The sequence below is a fragment of the Dermacentor andersoni genome, chromosome 1, assembly GCF_023375885.2.
Source record: "Dermacentor andersoni chromosome 1, qqDerAnde1_hic_scaffold, whole genome shotgun sequence".
In the NCBI taxonomy this organism is placed as follows: domain Eukaryota; kingdom Metazoa; phylum Arthropoda; class Arachnida; order Ixodida; family Ixodidae; genus Dermacentor; species Dermacentor andersoni.
Window position 1 is genome coordinate 133,708,833 of NC_092814.1, and position 16,923 is coordinate 133,725,755.

A 16,923-nucleotide genomic window follows, 5' to 3' on the forward strand; every position below is an offset into this window, starting at 1 on the left:
ACATGGACGTGCCAGTTACCTTTGTGCTTCAATGCATAAAAGAGCGTTTTGTTAAAAAGTAAGTGGAACAACAGTGCATCTTCAGGGCAAGATTGAGGCGCATATCTCCAAATTACTTATACCCTAATTGCGTCTAGGTTGGCCTGTTTCCTCTTCAATAACTTTCTTGTGCGGTTCTTCCGGTATGGTTCAAATAAACGCGAGCGCGAAAAGAGCCGGAAGCTTTTGCGCTGAATCCGCGCGTACGCCAACTGCGTGCGCATGCAGCAACAGCCGTAAAACCACGTCACGAGCACGCTCGGTGCGTTTGTGCAGAAAGCACGTATTCACAGCTGTTTCGTTTTGTCTCGTCAGTTTCCGGCTTATTCTTAGTAAAGCGAAACTGGGACAATGGACGGAGCATAATTATGTACATATACATGCTTCACTTAAAGCTCAAGTGAAAGGACGCCGCGCCTTTGTTAAGATAACCCCCGTATTCTAGAACGACGCCGCGCCTTTGTTAAGATAACCCCCGTATTCTAGAACGTTCCTCCACCCAACACTCCACCACGGAAGGCCAATAATTGCATGGCCGTCCGATCCAAAGGGAATAATCGCCCATCAACGCCAACAGGAAGTGGAGGAAGCGCTTTGAGTCGATGATCGTTTGAGAATACGGGGGGCAATCTTCTACGACATTAACAAAGAAAAAAGAAGAAAGAAACGTATTAAGAAACGGCGGGAACGAGATGTTTATAGTGATAGCCGAGGGTGCGCTTGCAAGTGCTTATGGTATGTTTTTAAAGATTAATAAAGTGAAAGGTTATTAATTTTTATGCGTTTGAAAGTTTTAATGAATGATTCAACACGTTACGAGTGTCGGTCTTTGTAACGCAACGCGATATTCGCTGCCGCGAGCCTCCAGAGGCGCGGTCGGATCACCGTTGACGTCTGTGCCCGACTGCAGTTATATCATTGGCTCGCTCGAAATGTGTCCGGTCTAGTTCATTCGTGGTGGTTTTTTTCCCTTTTTTTTTTTTAAGGGGAACACTGATCGTGATTGCTACGTTGAAAGCCGCACGAACGACCCTCTAAGTATTTCGGCACTCGCTTCGATAGAACTCGGGCATTAGCAAGATCCATCACAAAGTGAAATGAGAAGCAAAACAGAAAGAAAACACAGAATCGACCGCGGTCCACTGAGTCCGTGTGGCTGTCGTGACGTCATGCACACAAAACCCGCCAATAGGGACTGGGACTCGCACACGGTTGTTTTGTTTCTTACACCGAAGGCGACGTCGAGGCTTGGAATCCCGGCAAGTTGCATAAACGGTGTGAAGCCCCCAGTCTTCCTAAGCATGGGCAGACTGAAAAAAAAAAAATAAAATCGTTGATGACTACTCTGGTATGAGCGCACCTGACCATGTGCAAAGGAAGCAGTCTTCTTGGTGGACAGGCGGCCTTGTGAGACACCTTTATACTTGACATGGATGTAAGGGCAACCAAATGAGCTCTGCGGAAATCCTGAAGGCGGAGGTGGTTTTATGAAATTAGGGCGAACACATTATTAGCTTAGAACGACAGAAAGCTCAGCAAGTTGGAAAGCTTAAATTCATGAGTTCAAAACACGGGTGCAAGAAGAACGAGCGTTTGTGTTGTCCGTCTCGTTGTTCTTATGGCCATGTTTAGCATGCCTGCCTTTCCGTACCGCTTCATTAAGATTAATAAACTATGTGGTTTTACGTGCCAAAACCACGATCTGATTATGAGGCACGCCGTAGTGGGGGACTCTGGAAATTTGAACCACCTGGGGCTCCTTAACGCGCACCTAAATCTAAGTACACGGGTGTTTTCGCATTTCGCCCCCACGAAATGCGGCCGCCGTGGCCGGGATTCGGTCCCGCGACCTCGTGTTTAGCAGCCCAACATCATAGCCACTAAGCAACCACGGCAGGTACCGCACCATTAGTATTAAAGCGCTCATAGCGGCTTCGATTCGGAATGAAGGATCTGCATAGAAGTTAGATGGTATTGTCCCGAAAAGAGTTCACCGTCCTTCAATACATTTTCAAAACAGTCAAGGCCACCTGTTCCCCGACAAGAGCTGCTAGGTCATCTAAAGATGAAACGGAAAAGGTGATATACCTTTCCTCATTTCATCCACCAAAGTCTTGTAGCGCCACAAGACTCGGATTACACTCGGATCGGATCGGATTACACTCATTGCGCAGCCCGCAGTCGCGTGGTCCTGATCACCTGCTCACTGTTCGGAAAATTTCGAAAATAACTGTACGTGGCGAGAAGCTATGGTTTGTGCTCCGTCGAAATGACACGTTTATGCTGAAGCCGTGATGATTCCTTCACTGGAAACCATTGCGGATTCTGACATGCTCATTTTTCTAGTGGGACTAATATTCGTGCCAGCTCTCATTACGGTTTATGTGTAGGATGCAGCGAAGCCAAAAAAGATGCCACAATAACAATCGGATGTATGTGACCTCATAAAAGGAGGAAAACTTTCGTCGGAGCAACAGTCGGGCGAATGCTGTTTCAAACCAAGTGCGCAGACTGCTTACGAGAAGAGGAAGGGAAAAAAAAGAGAGGAAGAAAAAGGAACGCGTGCTTGCAATTCAACAAGTGCTTCGTTTACCAGCCGCAATGCTTCCGATTTATAGTAAAGCATATGTAGCCCGTATCCCAGGACAAACTTCAGCCTAAACTGCGTTTAAGTTGAAAACAAACATGCGGGCTGATTCAGCTGCAACAAGAGCTCTGCCCCATCTGACGATGCGCCCACAATACTATAGAAAATAATCTGCAGTCACCGACTCGCTAACAGCGTTCTCTACCGCTTAAAGGAACCTACTGCGGTCGGGCAGGAAGCCGTTCCACATATTTTGATTTTTGCAGGTTTAGAAACACAACTGCCCGACCTGAACCCCGCGGTATTGCTCGCACTCGCGTTTCCTCGACGCCAGCGAGACACGTGCGGCCTTTTCGTTCGACAATGCGGCCGGTGGTAACATCCGGCAGTGCGGCGCTACAAGTCGCTTGCAATGGCAAAATGCGCTGCTTTTTAGGCATTGGCGCGCAAAAACAAACGTGCTCAAAAGGCAAGAAGCAACGCGTCGTCTTGACTTGAGTGCTTAGTCCCAGTTGTATTTGTCCCAAAGCAGCTCCAAGCGACGCATTTCGCCATCGCGTTGTTCCACCGGCAAACTGAAGAAGCAGCACTGATGTCTTAGCCGCTTACTCTGGCTGGCCGCTCTCTCCAGCCGCTGCGTGCAGGTCATTGAGCCAGGCATTGTAGTAACTTGTGTTCCTGTAGTGAGGCACCTGTCGGCAGAGTCAGGAACACCACATAATCGAAGTTCATACAGTAATTCACGCACGCTTAACAAAGTTACTGTCCAAGTGTATACAGAGCAACATCTTGTGTGCCTTAAAGTGAACGAAGTCTTTCCCTGTCAGCTGGCTCATGCAGCCTTTCCCCTACTTGCTGGATTATGTGGGAACATTTGTCTTCATCCTCCTTCTTTACCGTTCTAGTTTTCAGATTTTACTATGCAAAACGGTCCTCACGAGAATAGAAAAGAGCGAACGAACGCTGTAGACTCTCGCCTTGAAACTCGTCCGTTTATGCCGGTGAGGGTCAGTAGACTGAAGCATGGTAGCACTTGTCTCGTGCGTGACCACGTCCGTTCAAATACGATGCCGCCCAACCTTGAGCAAGATATTCTAGGCACAATAGTCGATCAGTAAAAACTGCATTGTACGAGTGAAGACGCGAGTCCTCTGCGCGGTACGGTTTTTTTTTGTGTTTTTTGTTTTTTGTATTGCGCTAAAACGATCAAGAATGAACTAGCGCGATCTAGTTAATTGTTAAGCCACTCACACCGCAAGCTTTCGTGCAAAAAGTAATAAATAAAAGGAGTCTTTATCATGCTCGTTAAATGATCGCTGCTTATAATCACCAAGGTCGAAATGGTCTTTCGAATCAGATGCGAAAGGAATATAAGCGTTCGCCGCGCATTGAAAATCCCTATATTTGGACAAGAGCGACAGCTGGTTGTGGCGACCAGTTTGGAGCGTGGTGGTGATGTGAGCGGTGGTCTCTCTGCCCTTCGTATACGCAGGCGGAGTCACGCGGCAAGCTAAGCATGCTCGCAGACGCAGCGCCTGGCTATCAATAGAAACGCACCTGCCCGTCGTCCACGACAACCCGGCTCAGTGCATAAAACGAATATAACGATAGGCTGCGCAATGCGTGTCGTGTACTCGCAATGCGTCACCGGTGACGCGTTCAGCGCTTCTGGTCTCTCCAATGCTATTCACTGCATGCTTAGAAGTGTTCAAGCCATTAGACAGGAAAGGATTAGGAGTGAGGATCAACGGCGAATATCTCGGCAACATTTGCAGATGACATTGTCCTGTTCAGCAACGCTGGGGATCAATTGCAACAAATTATTTATGACTTTAGCCACGAAAGTGTAAGGGCAGAGTAAGAATAGGTTTAGAGATTGTATACATGGAGAACGCAAAGGTAATGTTTAATAGTATGGCAAAAGAAAAATAATTTATGATTGGAAATCAGTCTTTAGAATATGAGCAAGAGTATGTTTATCTAGGTAAATCACTCGAAGGAACCTTGATCACGAGAAATAAATTTACAGAAGAATTAAAATCGGTTGAAGCGCATACGGCAGGCATTATCAAATCACGACCGGCAGCTTACCGTTATCTTTGAAAATTAAGTGCACAATCATTGCATTCTACCGGTGCTAACATATGGGGCAGAAACTTTGAGGTTAACACAGAAGCTTGAGAGGAAGTTAAGGATCATGCGCCACAAACGATGGAACGAGAAATGTTAGGCGAAACGTTAAGAGACAGAAAGACAGCGGTGTGCATTAGAGAGCAAACGGAGGTAACCGATATTCTAGTGGACATTAAGAGGAATAAATAGAATTGGGTAGACCATGTATTGCGTAGGGCAGATTAGCCGGTGGTTTACTAGAGTTACAGAATGGGCGCCAAGAGAAGGGAAGTGCAGTCGAGGACGTTAGATAATTAGGTGGTGTGATGAAATTAGGAAATTTTCAGGTCTACCTAGGAATCAGTTAGCGCAAGACAGGGGTAATTGGAGATCGCTAGTAGAGGTCTTCCTCTTAACAGCGGACATAAAAATAGACTGATGATGATTATGATGCAGATGTAACGCCCCCCCCCCCCCCCCCTTCTCACACACACACACTTTATGTGTGTGTGTTGCTGTTTAAGTACCCCAGTTAAGTGCTGAATGCAGCCTCACGATGTACGTGGCGAAAGTAAAGGTCTGCATGCTTTGTAAAAAACATTTTTCCCCTAATCGCAAAGCTGAAGGTGTAACATCGCGTGGTAGATTGTCATGTCGACACTGAATCCTGGATTTTCCTGTCAACTCGCGTATTCGAAACGCATTTCACCGGCGCTTTTCGCCGTCTGTGATGACACAAAGTTCTAGATAAAATTGGTGCCAGTTTTCACGAAAGCTGACAAAGAAGTATTAATAATTTACGAAATCACTTCCGTGTAAATTTGAAACTGATTGAAAACCGTCAATTACTATGCACAAAGTTATGTATTATGTATTATGTACAATGCTATTAGCATTGCGACACGCGGTGTTCGCAATTTAGAAACGCCCACTTAGAGCCACGCAATAAAAGATTTTGGCTAGCATACCGATAAAGCCGACGAAGGGCCTCTATTCCTGAGTCAATTCCTGCTCTATTCAAAATAGGTAGAACTAGTGAATCGAATTTGCATAACGATTACTCTCGGAATTGAGATATTTGAAACCAAATTTGCGTAATGCATCTGCTGATGATTACATTTCTGATAAACTTTAGTTTCCGTGCGTCTCCACACAAGTAACACATGCATGCAGTTGCAAAGACAGGATTCGTTAAACGCCGCAATATTGTGTTTATGCTAAAAGGGAAGCAACAAACACGCACGCTCTCTCCTCTCTCACACACACGTTCAAGCACGCACGAAAGACGCGCGCGCTCACTCTCTCCATCGTACTTGTTTCAACACGCAAATCAGCTGCAACCGGATGGTGTACAACACAGGTGCGCATAGAAGCAGCCTACCGAAGTCGGGTGGCCTCGATGCAGGACAGCGAATGTGTCAGACTCGTGTGCACCATTGCTCATCTGTAGGGAAGCTGCAGAACGTAACGACACCAGGATGCGACATAGCTGCTGTCAGGGTGTGTGTATGCAGGAAAGATGACTGTCCTCCTATAGTGTGACCCGCGCGAATGAGCGTGCAAGCGCACTGACTGAAACTACGACGAACCCTATAGTGGCGCAAGTATTGTTGAAATGCAAGCGAAACACTTGTACAGGGCAAGTTTTCAAACGTTTACCGTCGATCAATATAATCTGAAGCGCCGGATAGTGAAGAAGTAGAAGACACTCGATGAATTTGTCTGTTCTTTTACAGCGAAGCTGTTAGCTTCTATTTCGTCGGGATTTTTCGCGTGCGCGGGGCTCACACAAAAACAAAACGGCAGCTGGAAGGTTTTGTGTTTAAGTTTCCGCGTAACAGGATTATGTTTTCTCGTGTATTCGAATTACAATCCGATGCTATCATGTATGCAGCTTGTGTGTAAGTCGTACTTTACGAATTTATTGACGCATATCAATTTGAGAAATTCAATTAGTTCAATAATGCACTTGCGCTGGTCGGCCTATAAGAATGAAGATATATGCTGTGCTAACGGCAAGCCTGTGGCATATGGCGTGTTTCGCGTCCAAGCCTTGCGGTGACGCCATCATCGAAATGACGACGGCGTACCGCCGGCTAAACCTTTATATTGTAAACTTTATATGTAACGCTTCAACCCAATACGTACACAAAAACATTTCTCTTTTAAATTTTAAGCTGTTTGAAGCAAATTCAGCTTTAACCCTGAAAAGATTTATATCGTGACAATTTCTCAAATGGGTAACGGCAAGAGAGAGTAGGCAGTCTGGACCAGAAGACGAACAGTGGCGACAGAATTTGCCCTTGTGATAGCGACGTGTTTATGCTCAAAGCAATCTGCAGTTTGTTGAATATTGTGAACGAAGTGGTGCGACATCTTCAGCTACAAAAGTGGAGGAACTTTAGCAGCATGCCAGCCTGCCACGGCTCTATGTGGTCGGATGTAGTTTTTCATTCAGCGGCGGACAGCTTGTGTTACCAGAAATGTGTGGCGGTATTGTACATACTATATTTTTGCACATAAACACTTATGCATGTTACGCACCAGTATATCTTCTGAAACGCTATTCACATGCCTTTTATTTCATCTGCTGTGCGGTACTCCTCAAAAGCGTCATTGCGCTTTCGATACACGTTTAACTTTCTAAGCCACCAGAAATTATTCAGACGTCGCCTGTCGTTTTTAAATTCCCATTATGAGTGAATAATATTGAAAACATAAGTGAAAATTTTTCTGGTATCAGTGCAACATAGTTAAAATCCAGGCGGCGCTAGCGTCGCCTGCAAAAACCGGCCCCCTTGGTCCTGGGAATGTCACGCGCTTGCTAACGGTACCGTCACCTAGTGGCCGCGGCCACTCAGACAGACCTCAAACAGCAGCTGTTTTTCAGCTTCCGCGCAACAGATTTATGTTTTCTTGTATACTCGAATAACAATCCGAAGATATCATGTCTGCAGTTGGTGGTGTAAGTCGTACTTTACGCATTTTGCTGACGCAATTTAATTTGAAACATTCATTTAGTTCAATAATGCACTTGCGCTTGGCGGAGGGCCTAGAAGAATGAGGACGCTGCTGTACTAACGCGCGCGTGGTGTACGTCGCCTGTGGTGGTGGAGCTTGCGTAGACAGCTTCCCTGTGCGTACATCCACTTTCATAGGGTGGAATGGAGGAGGATTTTTATTTCTTTACCTGCATCCTTGTTTGTGGCATGGGAGTACGGGATTTCAGGCATGTGCTGGCGCTCGAGACTCAGCAGGGCGACGCTCTGACCCGTATATGGGCACGTGGCGTACATAGGAGACGTTCATTTACTTGTGATCACACTACTGATCGACAGTCGTATATATATATATATATATATATATATATATATATATATATACATGGTCTGTGGTATACAGTTTTCGCAAGGGGCGGGGGAGCCGATTTCACGGCTAAGGAGAAGACTCGTTCTCGCTCAGTGCACTGCGGAGCCATCAAGACAAAATATTTGGCCCATCGTCTTACCCATTTTCCAGCTTCTCTAAATGACTTCGAGAACACAGGCGAACCGGTAACCGAGAAATCTGGCCCTGCAGTATGAAGGAAAGACAAGACAGCGAGAGAAAGTATAGCGCACAGCTTGATAAGCAACGACCGCATCGATCCACACGCGCAGAAATCTAGAAAAGGAACCGGAACTTGATGGCGTATGGAAATAGGTGTTCGATAATGAGCATCGTTGCCCCTGTTGTTCGCTTGACACACGTCGAGTATTGGCTGACCTGAGGTGCAGATGTCCGAGTTCAAGTAGACTACCGTTCTTGTCGACATCTTGTGCAGTTGTCCCTATGGAAAAAAAAGAAAAACTGTATTAACTCGCAAGTGTGTCCATTTTCTCGCTTGCAGCTAGACGGCACGGAATTTTAAGACTCCTCAGAGTCCTCGAAAGCTTGACGATAATCACCAGCGGCTAATTTCCGCGGGAACCACGAAAGGGTGCGAAAAGGGGGAACGGATACGAGCTGTGTCGTACCTCGATGAACTCGGTGGCTCCAACCTCGCCAAACTCATGCGCGTCCCAGGCGCCAAACACGATGGTCCTGCGTGGCCGCCACGGGTGCTTCTTGTCGATGTACTGTTTGTTGATGATGAAGCAGAGGCCGAGCGCCTGCGCCAAAGCCGAGCCCGGAGCCACGGCGCCACCGCCCCACGAGTCCAGGGGCACGCCGAACACCACGTACCGGTCTGCACGCCCAGTGTACGCGCCGAGACAGATGCCGCTGTACAATGCATCGCCGCTCGATTCCACAGCAACAAGTGCAGGCAGCCGGAACAGCACAACCCCCGGAAGTAAAATTCGGTGTAAGGAACAGTAAACTGACGACGCTAACATGTCTGCAAGACATCCCTGTTGAAGGTAGCAGAATTGTAGAAGTAACCCTTCAGGTTGGGGCCCGCATACACGTCGTCCCATAATAGTGAATCTCAGAATTTTCGGAAAACTTCTTGCAATTACGGACCAACTCGGCAGACAAAACGACAAATCGAGCGAGTGAGTATGATCAGATGAGTACGACAGAGGGAAAAAGAAAGGGCGTATTTTTAGCGAGAGAGAAAAAAAACTTTCATTTTGGCTAGAATCTGCCGCGCGACAGAGGTCGCATGTAAATCAGGAGCCACATGATACGATTTCTTGTCCGAAGTGGGTTACGACTCGTCGTGCTAACAGCCGCATCGCGCAAGTTTCCCAAGGGTTGCATCAAGTTTCATCAGATCGGAGCAGCCCCCTTTCAGACGCGCTACGAATCGTATCGGACGCCGTTTCGAACCATGTGCCTCGTGCTGTATTGTTTTGGCAGCATGAAAAGGATAAAGAAGAACGCCATGAAAAAGGAAAAAGGTACGTTTCCTCGATTTATTATTCTATGGCTCTTTTGGGCTAAGACCCCTGCTTCTTTTTTTGACACCATGAAGAGGACGAAGAAGAACGTCCTCAATAAGAAAGAAAGGTACGTTCCCCTGGATTCTTGTTCTACGGCTCTTATTGACTAACACTCGTACGTTATTGTTTTGACATCATGAAGAGGATGAAGAAGAAAGCCAAGAAGAAAAGAAAAGCACGTTCCCCTGATTTCTTCTTCTACGGCTCCATTTGGTTAAGACCCGTACGTTCCACTGATATGAAGTGCCAAGAATGCCCCCGTCCCCAGAGAGATTTCCTGACTAATACCCGTTACGAAATTCCTCATAGGATGAATCAAGGCGTTGTGAAGGGCTATCTATGAAGGAAACGTAACACGCGACAAATAAGACAAGCCACTGCCAGCGAAAGAAACGAATCGAACGCAATAACAAGAAAAAAAACCTCGTACAAACTTCGTATCCTCTAATAGCATCACTGATCAATGTATCCTTCCGCCAGGTTCTCCCTTCTCGACACTTTATTGTAGGTGGCGGGATACGAAGCTAAGGAGGAGCTTAAATTTACTTTGTCGTGTTACCGAAAAACCCCGCCTATATAGTAGACGCTCTGATATACATACACAATGTTCTGGAGACTGTTGTCAAAGACCGTATAACGAGTATTTGTTAATCGTTTGTTAAAAATTAGTTACAAACGGGCCGTAACAACAGGCTTGATTGTTCCTTAACACAGATAAAGAAAGTAAGTTAAACGCGCACACATGCTGATTTACGCTGAGCTTTGGCGCATTTTGTTGAGAAAGTGAGGCAACGCCAAATTGGGATATACAGAGAGCAAGTACATTTTTTTCAGAAGGGTATAGGATTGGGCTGGTTGGTAATACATAGTTACACTAGAAGCATAGCGCGGGAAGGGCGAACGACAAAGGCTTACAAGCGCTTGTCCTGTCTAGTCTTTGTCGTTCGTCCTTCCCGCGCTATGCTTCTAGTGCAAGTATATTTAGCGGAATTATTTCATAAGCTGCGTTCAAATAACAAGATCATAAGTATAGTGTTATAAGTAAGGTTACAAAAGCAGGCGTTAGAAATACAATATAAGAAGCGATCACCCGACTATGGCCCCGCATATGAAACTAAAGTTAACTATTTATTAAATCAGCATTATATGACCCTAATTCTGATAACATTACATCGCTTATTTTTTGTTTCCGTAATGCTGCTGCCTTTTTCATTCCTGTTGCCTTCTAAAGTTGACTATTGTACTTGTCGATTAATATTGTGTATTTTTGTAAAATATATTTTACTGTTGTCTTTGTTCATCGTAATGCCTTTTGAGTTGTCTTGCGTGAACTTACGTAATATTTACCAGCTGAACCCCTAGGCTCTGGCTACGGGTTCAAAGAGTGTTTGTATCTGTTTGATTTTTAGAAGGCAAATGAAATTCACTTGAAATGCAACGGAAAAAATTATTGCCCGCATGAAATCTCGTGCAGAGGCTACACCAATCCTCACAAACAAAACTTTAAAAAATTGATGTACTAAAAGTGGATTTTTGTCTTTAGCTCTCACAATTGGACGAATCAAAGTGAGTTGTTAGTCGAAGTCAATGTTTCTACTCTCAGTTTCTAGCTCTATAGACACTCCACGGTGTTCAGACAGTTGCTGCCTCTCCGTACAGGACACAATTCGATGTACCCGAGTTCCTCAATTGGGGCGTGCTTTCTGCTCTTGGCTGCGAACTCCTATTTCTTTTCTATTACATTATTGTATATCCTTCGCCTTTCACACCAGATCACGAAGGCATAGTTTCCCTTAATAACGATGTTGCTGCACGAATCCTACACTGTTTTACAGCAAGAAAACTATCGTTATATAACACTGAGCAGGGCAACGCTCCGCCATTTCCGCAGCGCAATAAGACACTGCTGCAACGAGCAGCTTCAAGAAATGTCACGCAAATCAGTACGCTCTACGTGCGAACTGCTACTCTCGTGACGCCTTAAAGCGTCTTAGACCTTAAGATTTCTTAAGGTCGTTACATGACGCACTTTATTTTTATTTTTATTTTTTACCTATACAAGGAAAGCATCTTGTACCAAAACAACCAAGAATTCGCACAGTAACGTCTGCTACTATCCGGCTCCGGTAAGCCTGAAAAATGCTATTGTGACTCTCACTGCATACCAAATGTACTAGATGAAATAACAGTGGTCAATATTGAAAGCCTGGCGGTCACCAACGCTTAATGATATACACTGGATGCCTTTTTAGTCCCGCTCTCGAGATAAGATATATAAAGAAGTCGTTTAACCTGGTTCAACTTCTCCAGGGAAGTAAGCCACGACGTTTTGGATGTTGCTCTCGTGGATGACGTTGTTAATGTGTACCGACAACCTGCGTGACGTACAGTGGAAAATACATTTGTAAAACGTCCTCGCTTGAATAGAGTACACAGTGAAGGGTTATCGTCTGCGCATCAGGGTTGCAAGTAAACGATACATCCACACATCAAATTTTGTCAACGCGTTAAAGCGCGCAGCGAATGTTGACAGCAGCGGTAACCGTATATATACGACACAACCAGTTATATGTTTTGTTTCTGAGCTAAGTCCATAGAGCAATCTATCGCGTACCAGGCGTGCGCCATAAATTAGGGGCCCTATAACGTAAAACTATTCCAATATGTTTCTATTCCAATCTCCGGACGTCAAATTTGCGTCACCACCAACGCAAGCACCGGGCGGTCACCTGCAGGGTTGTCTGAACACACCACTCAACCGCTCTCCTCGTTCACAGGAGGTCACTTTAGTTTGCTTGAAAAACGAGTAACATTGCCTACACTGAGCGGCTTGTCGTATCTGACTGGCTGACAAGAGGCGAGGACAGCACTCAAGTGGAGAGGGATTCGATGGGGCCGAGCCACTGCACTGAAAGTTGATAAACGGATGAAGAGGGTGGTGCCGGCGTCTACGATTGGTCGTTTTTCCCTTACTTAGCTTGCGGTGGCGGGTCGAAAATCGCGGCGGCACGCAACGGAAGCTTAAGAATGGCGCTAAAACGGACCCTCAGCAAAGAAGAGTTGACAGAATGAGGTGGTAAACGTGCCGAAAGTGCTCGAAAACGTTACACGGCCACGCAAGAAGTTTTATTATACGCAAATACACCCATGCTTTCCGGCAGGTGCGAGTAGCCAGCGCCTGAGCGATCAGCGGCAGCCATCTTTTATTCCTTTCAGAACGGGGCAGCCTGCGGCTATTCAGAAGAAAATTCAGTTTTGTTCGGCATATTAATGCATCTTTAATGCGTACACGTCACTTTGACGCGGTGAGTTTTCGCGGTTTTGTGACGTCGCGTGACAGGCAAGTGAAGTGGGTGCAGCCCGAAAACTTTTGACCAATAGCCGGGGGCTAATGGCGAAAAGGCATCGAATAAGAAATAACTGTTTTTTCTTTTTTTCTGTGAAATCATGCATAATCAGTGTGTACACATCATATCAGATGGGGAGGTATCGCGGTTTTCGTGACGTCGCGTGACAGACAGGTTAAGTGGGGGTGGTCGAAAAACGTTTTTGACCAATCGTGGAGGGCTGACAGCAGAATTGGAATAGGAAAGTTTGGAATAGTTTTACGTTATAGCGCCCTAGGTCTAGAAAATGCGAAACTCGAGGTCAAAGCACGATTATGCGTGAAATTCGCTAATATGCATATGCAAAGTTGTTGCCGGGATAACTCCCGGCAAGAGCGAATAAAACCACGAGCGCAAAAGGCAAGGAGGGGAGTCATTCGCTACTTTAGACAATACTCGCCGCGTTGGCTCTGTGGCTACGCCGTACACTATACTGCTGCTACTACCGGCAGCTCAGATGAGAAGTGCAAAAGTGCTCGTGAACTTACGTTTAGGTGCACGTTTAGGAACTTGCGGGGGTCAGAATTTATCGGAAGGCCTGAATTACTGCGTTTGTCAAAGCCCAGCCGTTAATGTGTTGCTGTGTAAACCCCACCACTGTCTCGGATGAGAAGATGGAATAGCGCATATCCCAAATGGCTCTTAAATTTCTAGCTGCCCTGTCAATAAGTGTTGTGCGGAAAGTGCCTTGACAGTGTACTGAAAGTGCCTATTGATTGCACAGAAATCAAAACTAATTAATTAACTAATAATTATTAATTATTTTATTAGCTACTGACACCACTCAATGCATTGACCTGGAGATTTGATTATCTTCACATCAATACAAATGAGATGTTTTAGACTTATGTTAATCAAACACCCAGTGTCTGAGTATTTTGTCGCCGCTCCTGTTCACGGCTCCGAGGCTCCATTCCTATCAGTGGAATAACGAACGCCCTGTGTTGCATGTTGGTAAGTCATAGCTCACCGCTGTGTAAGGTTATCCTCGTATGTTAAGAATTAAATTATGGGGTTTTACGCGCCAAAGCTACGATCTGATCATGAGGGACGCCGCAGTGGGGAACTCTGGAAATTTTGACCATCAGGAGTTCTTTAACGTGCACCTAAATCTAAGCATGTTTTTTTTTTCTTAATCCTCATATGTCTACCACCGCTATTGACAAAGGTCCTCTAAACAACGTTCTTCCTTCTTCCTTGTTTACTGTTATAAACTCTACTATAATATATGGCATAGTCATACAGGGTGTTTTATTTCTTTTTTAGCTGCACCAAATTTTTTAAAATTGCCTGTGGCTGTTAGCATAATTCTAACTCTTCATCTAAATTGTACTCGATGATGCGGCCATTACTTCTAAGAGAAATAAAACATGCTTAATTGAATAATTAACATAGTTACATTAATTTACATTCTGCTTAATTACCTCACGGCACATATTTCAATATACGAATTTTAGCCGGCGAGTTAACAAGGCATACCACTTGGAAAGTGGATATGCCTTGCGCCCGCCATTACTAACTTTCTGCCGCCCCCTGCTACGCTTCCCTTCTCTTTGGAATCCAGTCCGTAACCCTTAATGACGACCGGTTATCTTTGCTCCTCATTACATGTGCTGCCCATGCCCATTTCTTTTTCTTGATTTCAACTACGACGTCATTAACTCGCGTTTGTTCCCTCACCCCAATCTGCTCTCTTCTTATCCCCCTTAACGTTACACCTATCATTCTTCTTTCCATAGCTCGTTGCGCGGTCCTCAATTTTAGTAGAACCCTTTTCGTAAGCCTCCAGGTTTCTGCCCCGTATGTGAGTACTGGTAAGACACAACTGTTATACACTTTTCTCTTGAGAGATAATGGCAACCTGCTGTTCGTGATCTGAGAATACCTGTCAAATGCACCCAGCTCATTCTTATTCTTCTGATTATTTCAGTCTCATGATCCGGATCCGCGGTCACTACCTGCCCTAAGTAGACGTATTCCCTTACCACTTCCAGTGCCTCACTACCTATCGTAAACTGCTGTTCTCTTCCGAGACTGTTAAACATTACTTTAGTTTTCTGCAGATTAATTTTTAGACCCATCCTTCTGCTTTGCCTGTCCAGGTCAGTGAGCAGGCATTGCAATTGGTCCCCTGAGTTACTAAGCAAGGCAATATCATCAGCGAATCGCAAGTTACTAAGGTATTCTACATTTCGACACCCGTATCCCGTCTCAAAGAGAAGCCCAAGGTGCGCGCACAGCGTAGAGTTCGCCCCCCAGTTTCCTCCATTGCGACCCTTATGAAAATGGTTATGTCCTTTATGTTTACTGTATGTTTCCCGCAGTTCACATGAGGAAATGTCCTTTATGTTTCCCCCATGTTGAAATTTGGCCACTGCTTTTATGTTTCCTTCATATGTCCTCCCTTTATGTATCCCTTATGTTACCGTACTTTATGTTTCCTCCATGTTGAAATTTGGCCACTGCTTTTATGTTTCCTTCATGTGTCCTCCCTTTATGTATCCCTTATGTTACCGTACTTTATGTTTCCTCCATGTTGAAATTTGGCCACTGCTTTTATGTTTCCTTCGTGTGTCCTACCTTTATGCATCCTTTATGTGGCTGCAGTGATTAAATCCTGTATATTACGTAGAAATGCATAGATGACGAGTTCCGAGTACACATTTTATATTTATAAACTTTTCCTGAGTTAAACATTGGTTTTCATTGTAAGGTTACTGTTCCCTACATGATGCAGCGCACGGATTGGAAGTCTGCTATGGCACAGAAATTCATGCCAATTTGTTCTAAAATTACAAACTAATTAGACTTCATAGATTATTTCAGTATAACACTTGGAGTACCGCTACGTTCCTCACTGCAGAGCTGCTGTTCTAGTTATGTCTTTGTTACTAATATAAAATGTAATGTTTGGATGGAAAGGTCAGTTTGGATCAGTGCTTGCACTTTTAAAAGAAAGTTTTGACTATACTTTGCAAAGGTTTGTCTGAAACTACGAACAGTTTATTGGACTATCTGGATGTTACTTCAAACTGCCACGTCTGCTCACAGCAGACCTCTGGAATGTGGTGCTTGGGTGAGAGCTCACAAGGCACCTGAAAAACAAAACAAAAGCCAATCTTTTTCACTTATTCAAAAATATTCATATAGGCAAGAACAGCCTGGCCTGTATGCACACAGCTAAGAAACGTGGAGCAGTCAAAAACAGCTCATAAAGACATCAGGGCAACACAGAAGCTTTCAACTAATTGTTTGAAACAGACTGAGCTGCCAGTCCACTCAGGTATTAAAATTGCTCACAAATTCTTTTAAACATTTCTGCAGCAGCTGCTAAGTAGTACATGACCTTTAGGAGTAGGCAACTGGCCAACAAATCTTTGTGTGCCTGCTTGTACAGATGTCTCATAGTTATATGTCAAGTGGTTACACTTTTATATGGTAAAATTCAGGCGGGAATAAAACCAGCCGCAAACATCAGACTACCTGGAAAATTATCACCAAAACTTAAATATCTAGTAAATCAAATGAACAATCGATTACGAAGGGGCTAAAACCTAGGCCGCGATTTTGTAGCGATCCCTTTTCCGATGCTACTCCTTTTGCTCATTGATCTGACCGACATTCCGCTATCGTTATTAACTAGAACAGCCAGCCGCGGAAGGTGGGTTATAAGAGTTTCAAACATCCAGCGCAAAGCATCGCAAGAAAATCGCATCCCTTATTCGGCAGTGCTACAAGCCACTGTCTTTAACAATCGCAGGAACGGACATCCTGTTCTTCGGATGAAAATATTAATGAAAACGAGCGTCTGATGGACATGCCTCGATTAAAAAGAAATTTCGCTGTTGTAATGTCGGTCTATATTTGCCCTACA

At 44.9% G+C, this 16,923-nt stretch overlaps 1 protein-coding gene across 1 annotated transcript in view; it reads right to left on the reverse strand.

Moving 5' to 3' along the window:
- Nucleotides 1-16,923, reverse strand: part of LOC126543346 (N-acetylated-alpha-linked acidic dipeptidase 2-like) — an 85,587-nt gene that overhangs the window by 7,553 nt on the left and 61,111 nt on the right. Inside the window, exons 9-14 of the mRNA XM_055062066.2 lie at nt 11,956-12,038; nt 8,755-8,966; nt 8,504-8,567; nt 8,247-8,311; nt 3,236-3,318; nt 1,268-1,349 (exon numbers count right to left, since the gene is read on the reverse strand). Coding sequence (XP_054918041.1) covers nt 1,268-1,349; nt 3,236-3,318; nt 8,247-8,311; nt 8,504-8,567; nt 8,755-8,966; nt 11,956-12,038 — 589 coding nt within the window. The remainder of the gene's footprint in view (nt 1-1,267; nt 1,350-3,235; nt 3,319-8,246; nt 8,312-8,503; nt 8,568-8,754; nt 8,967-11,955; nt 12,039-16,923) is intronic.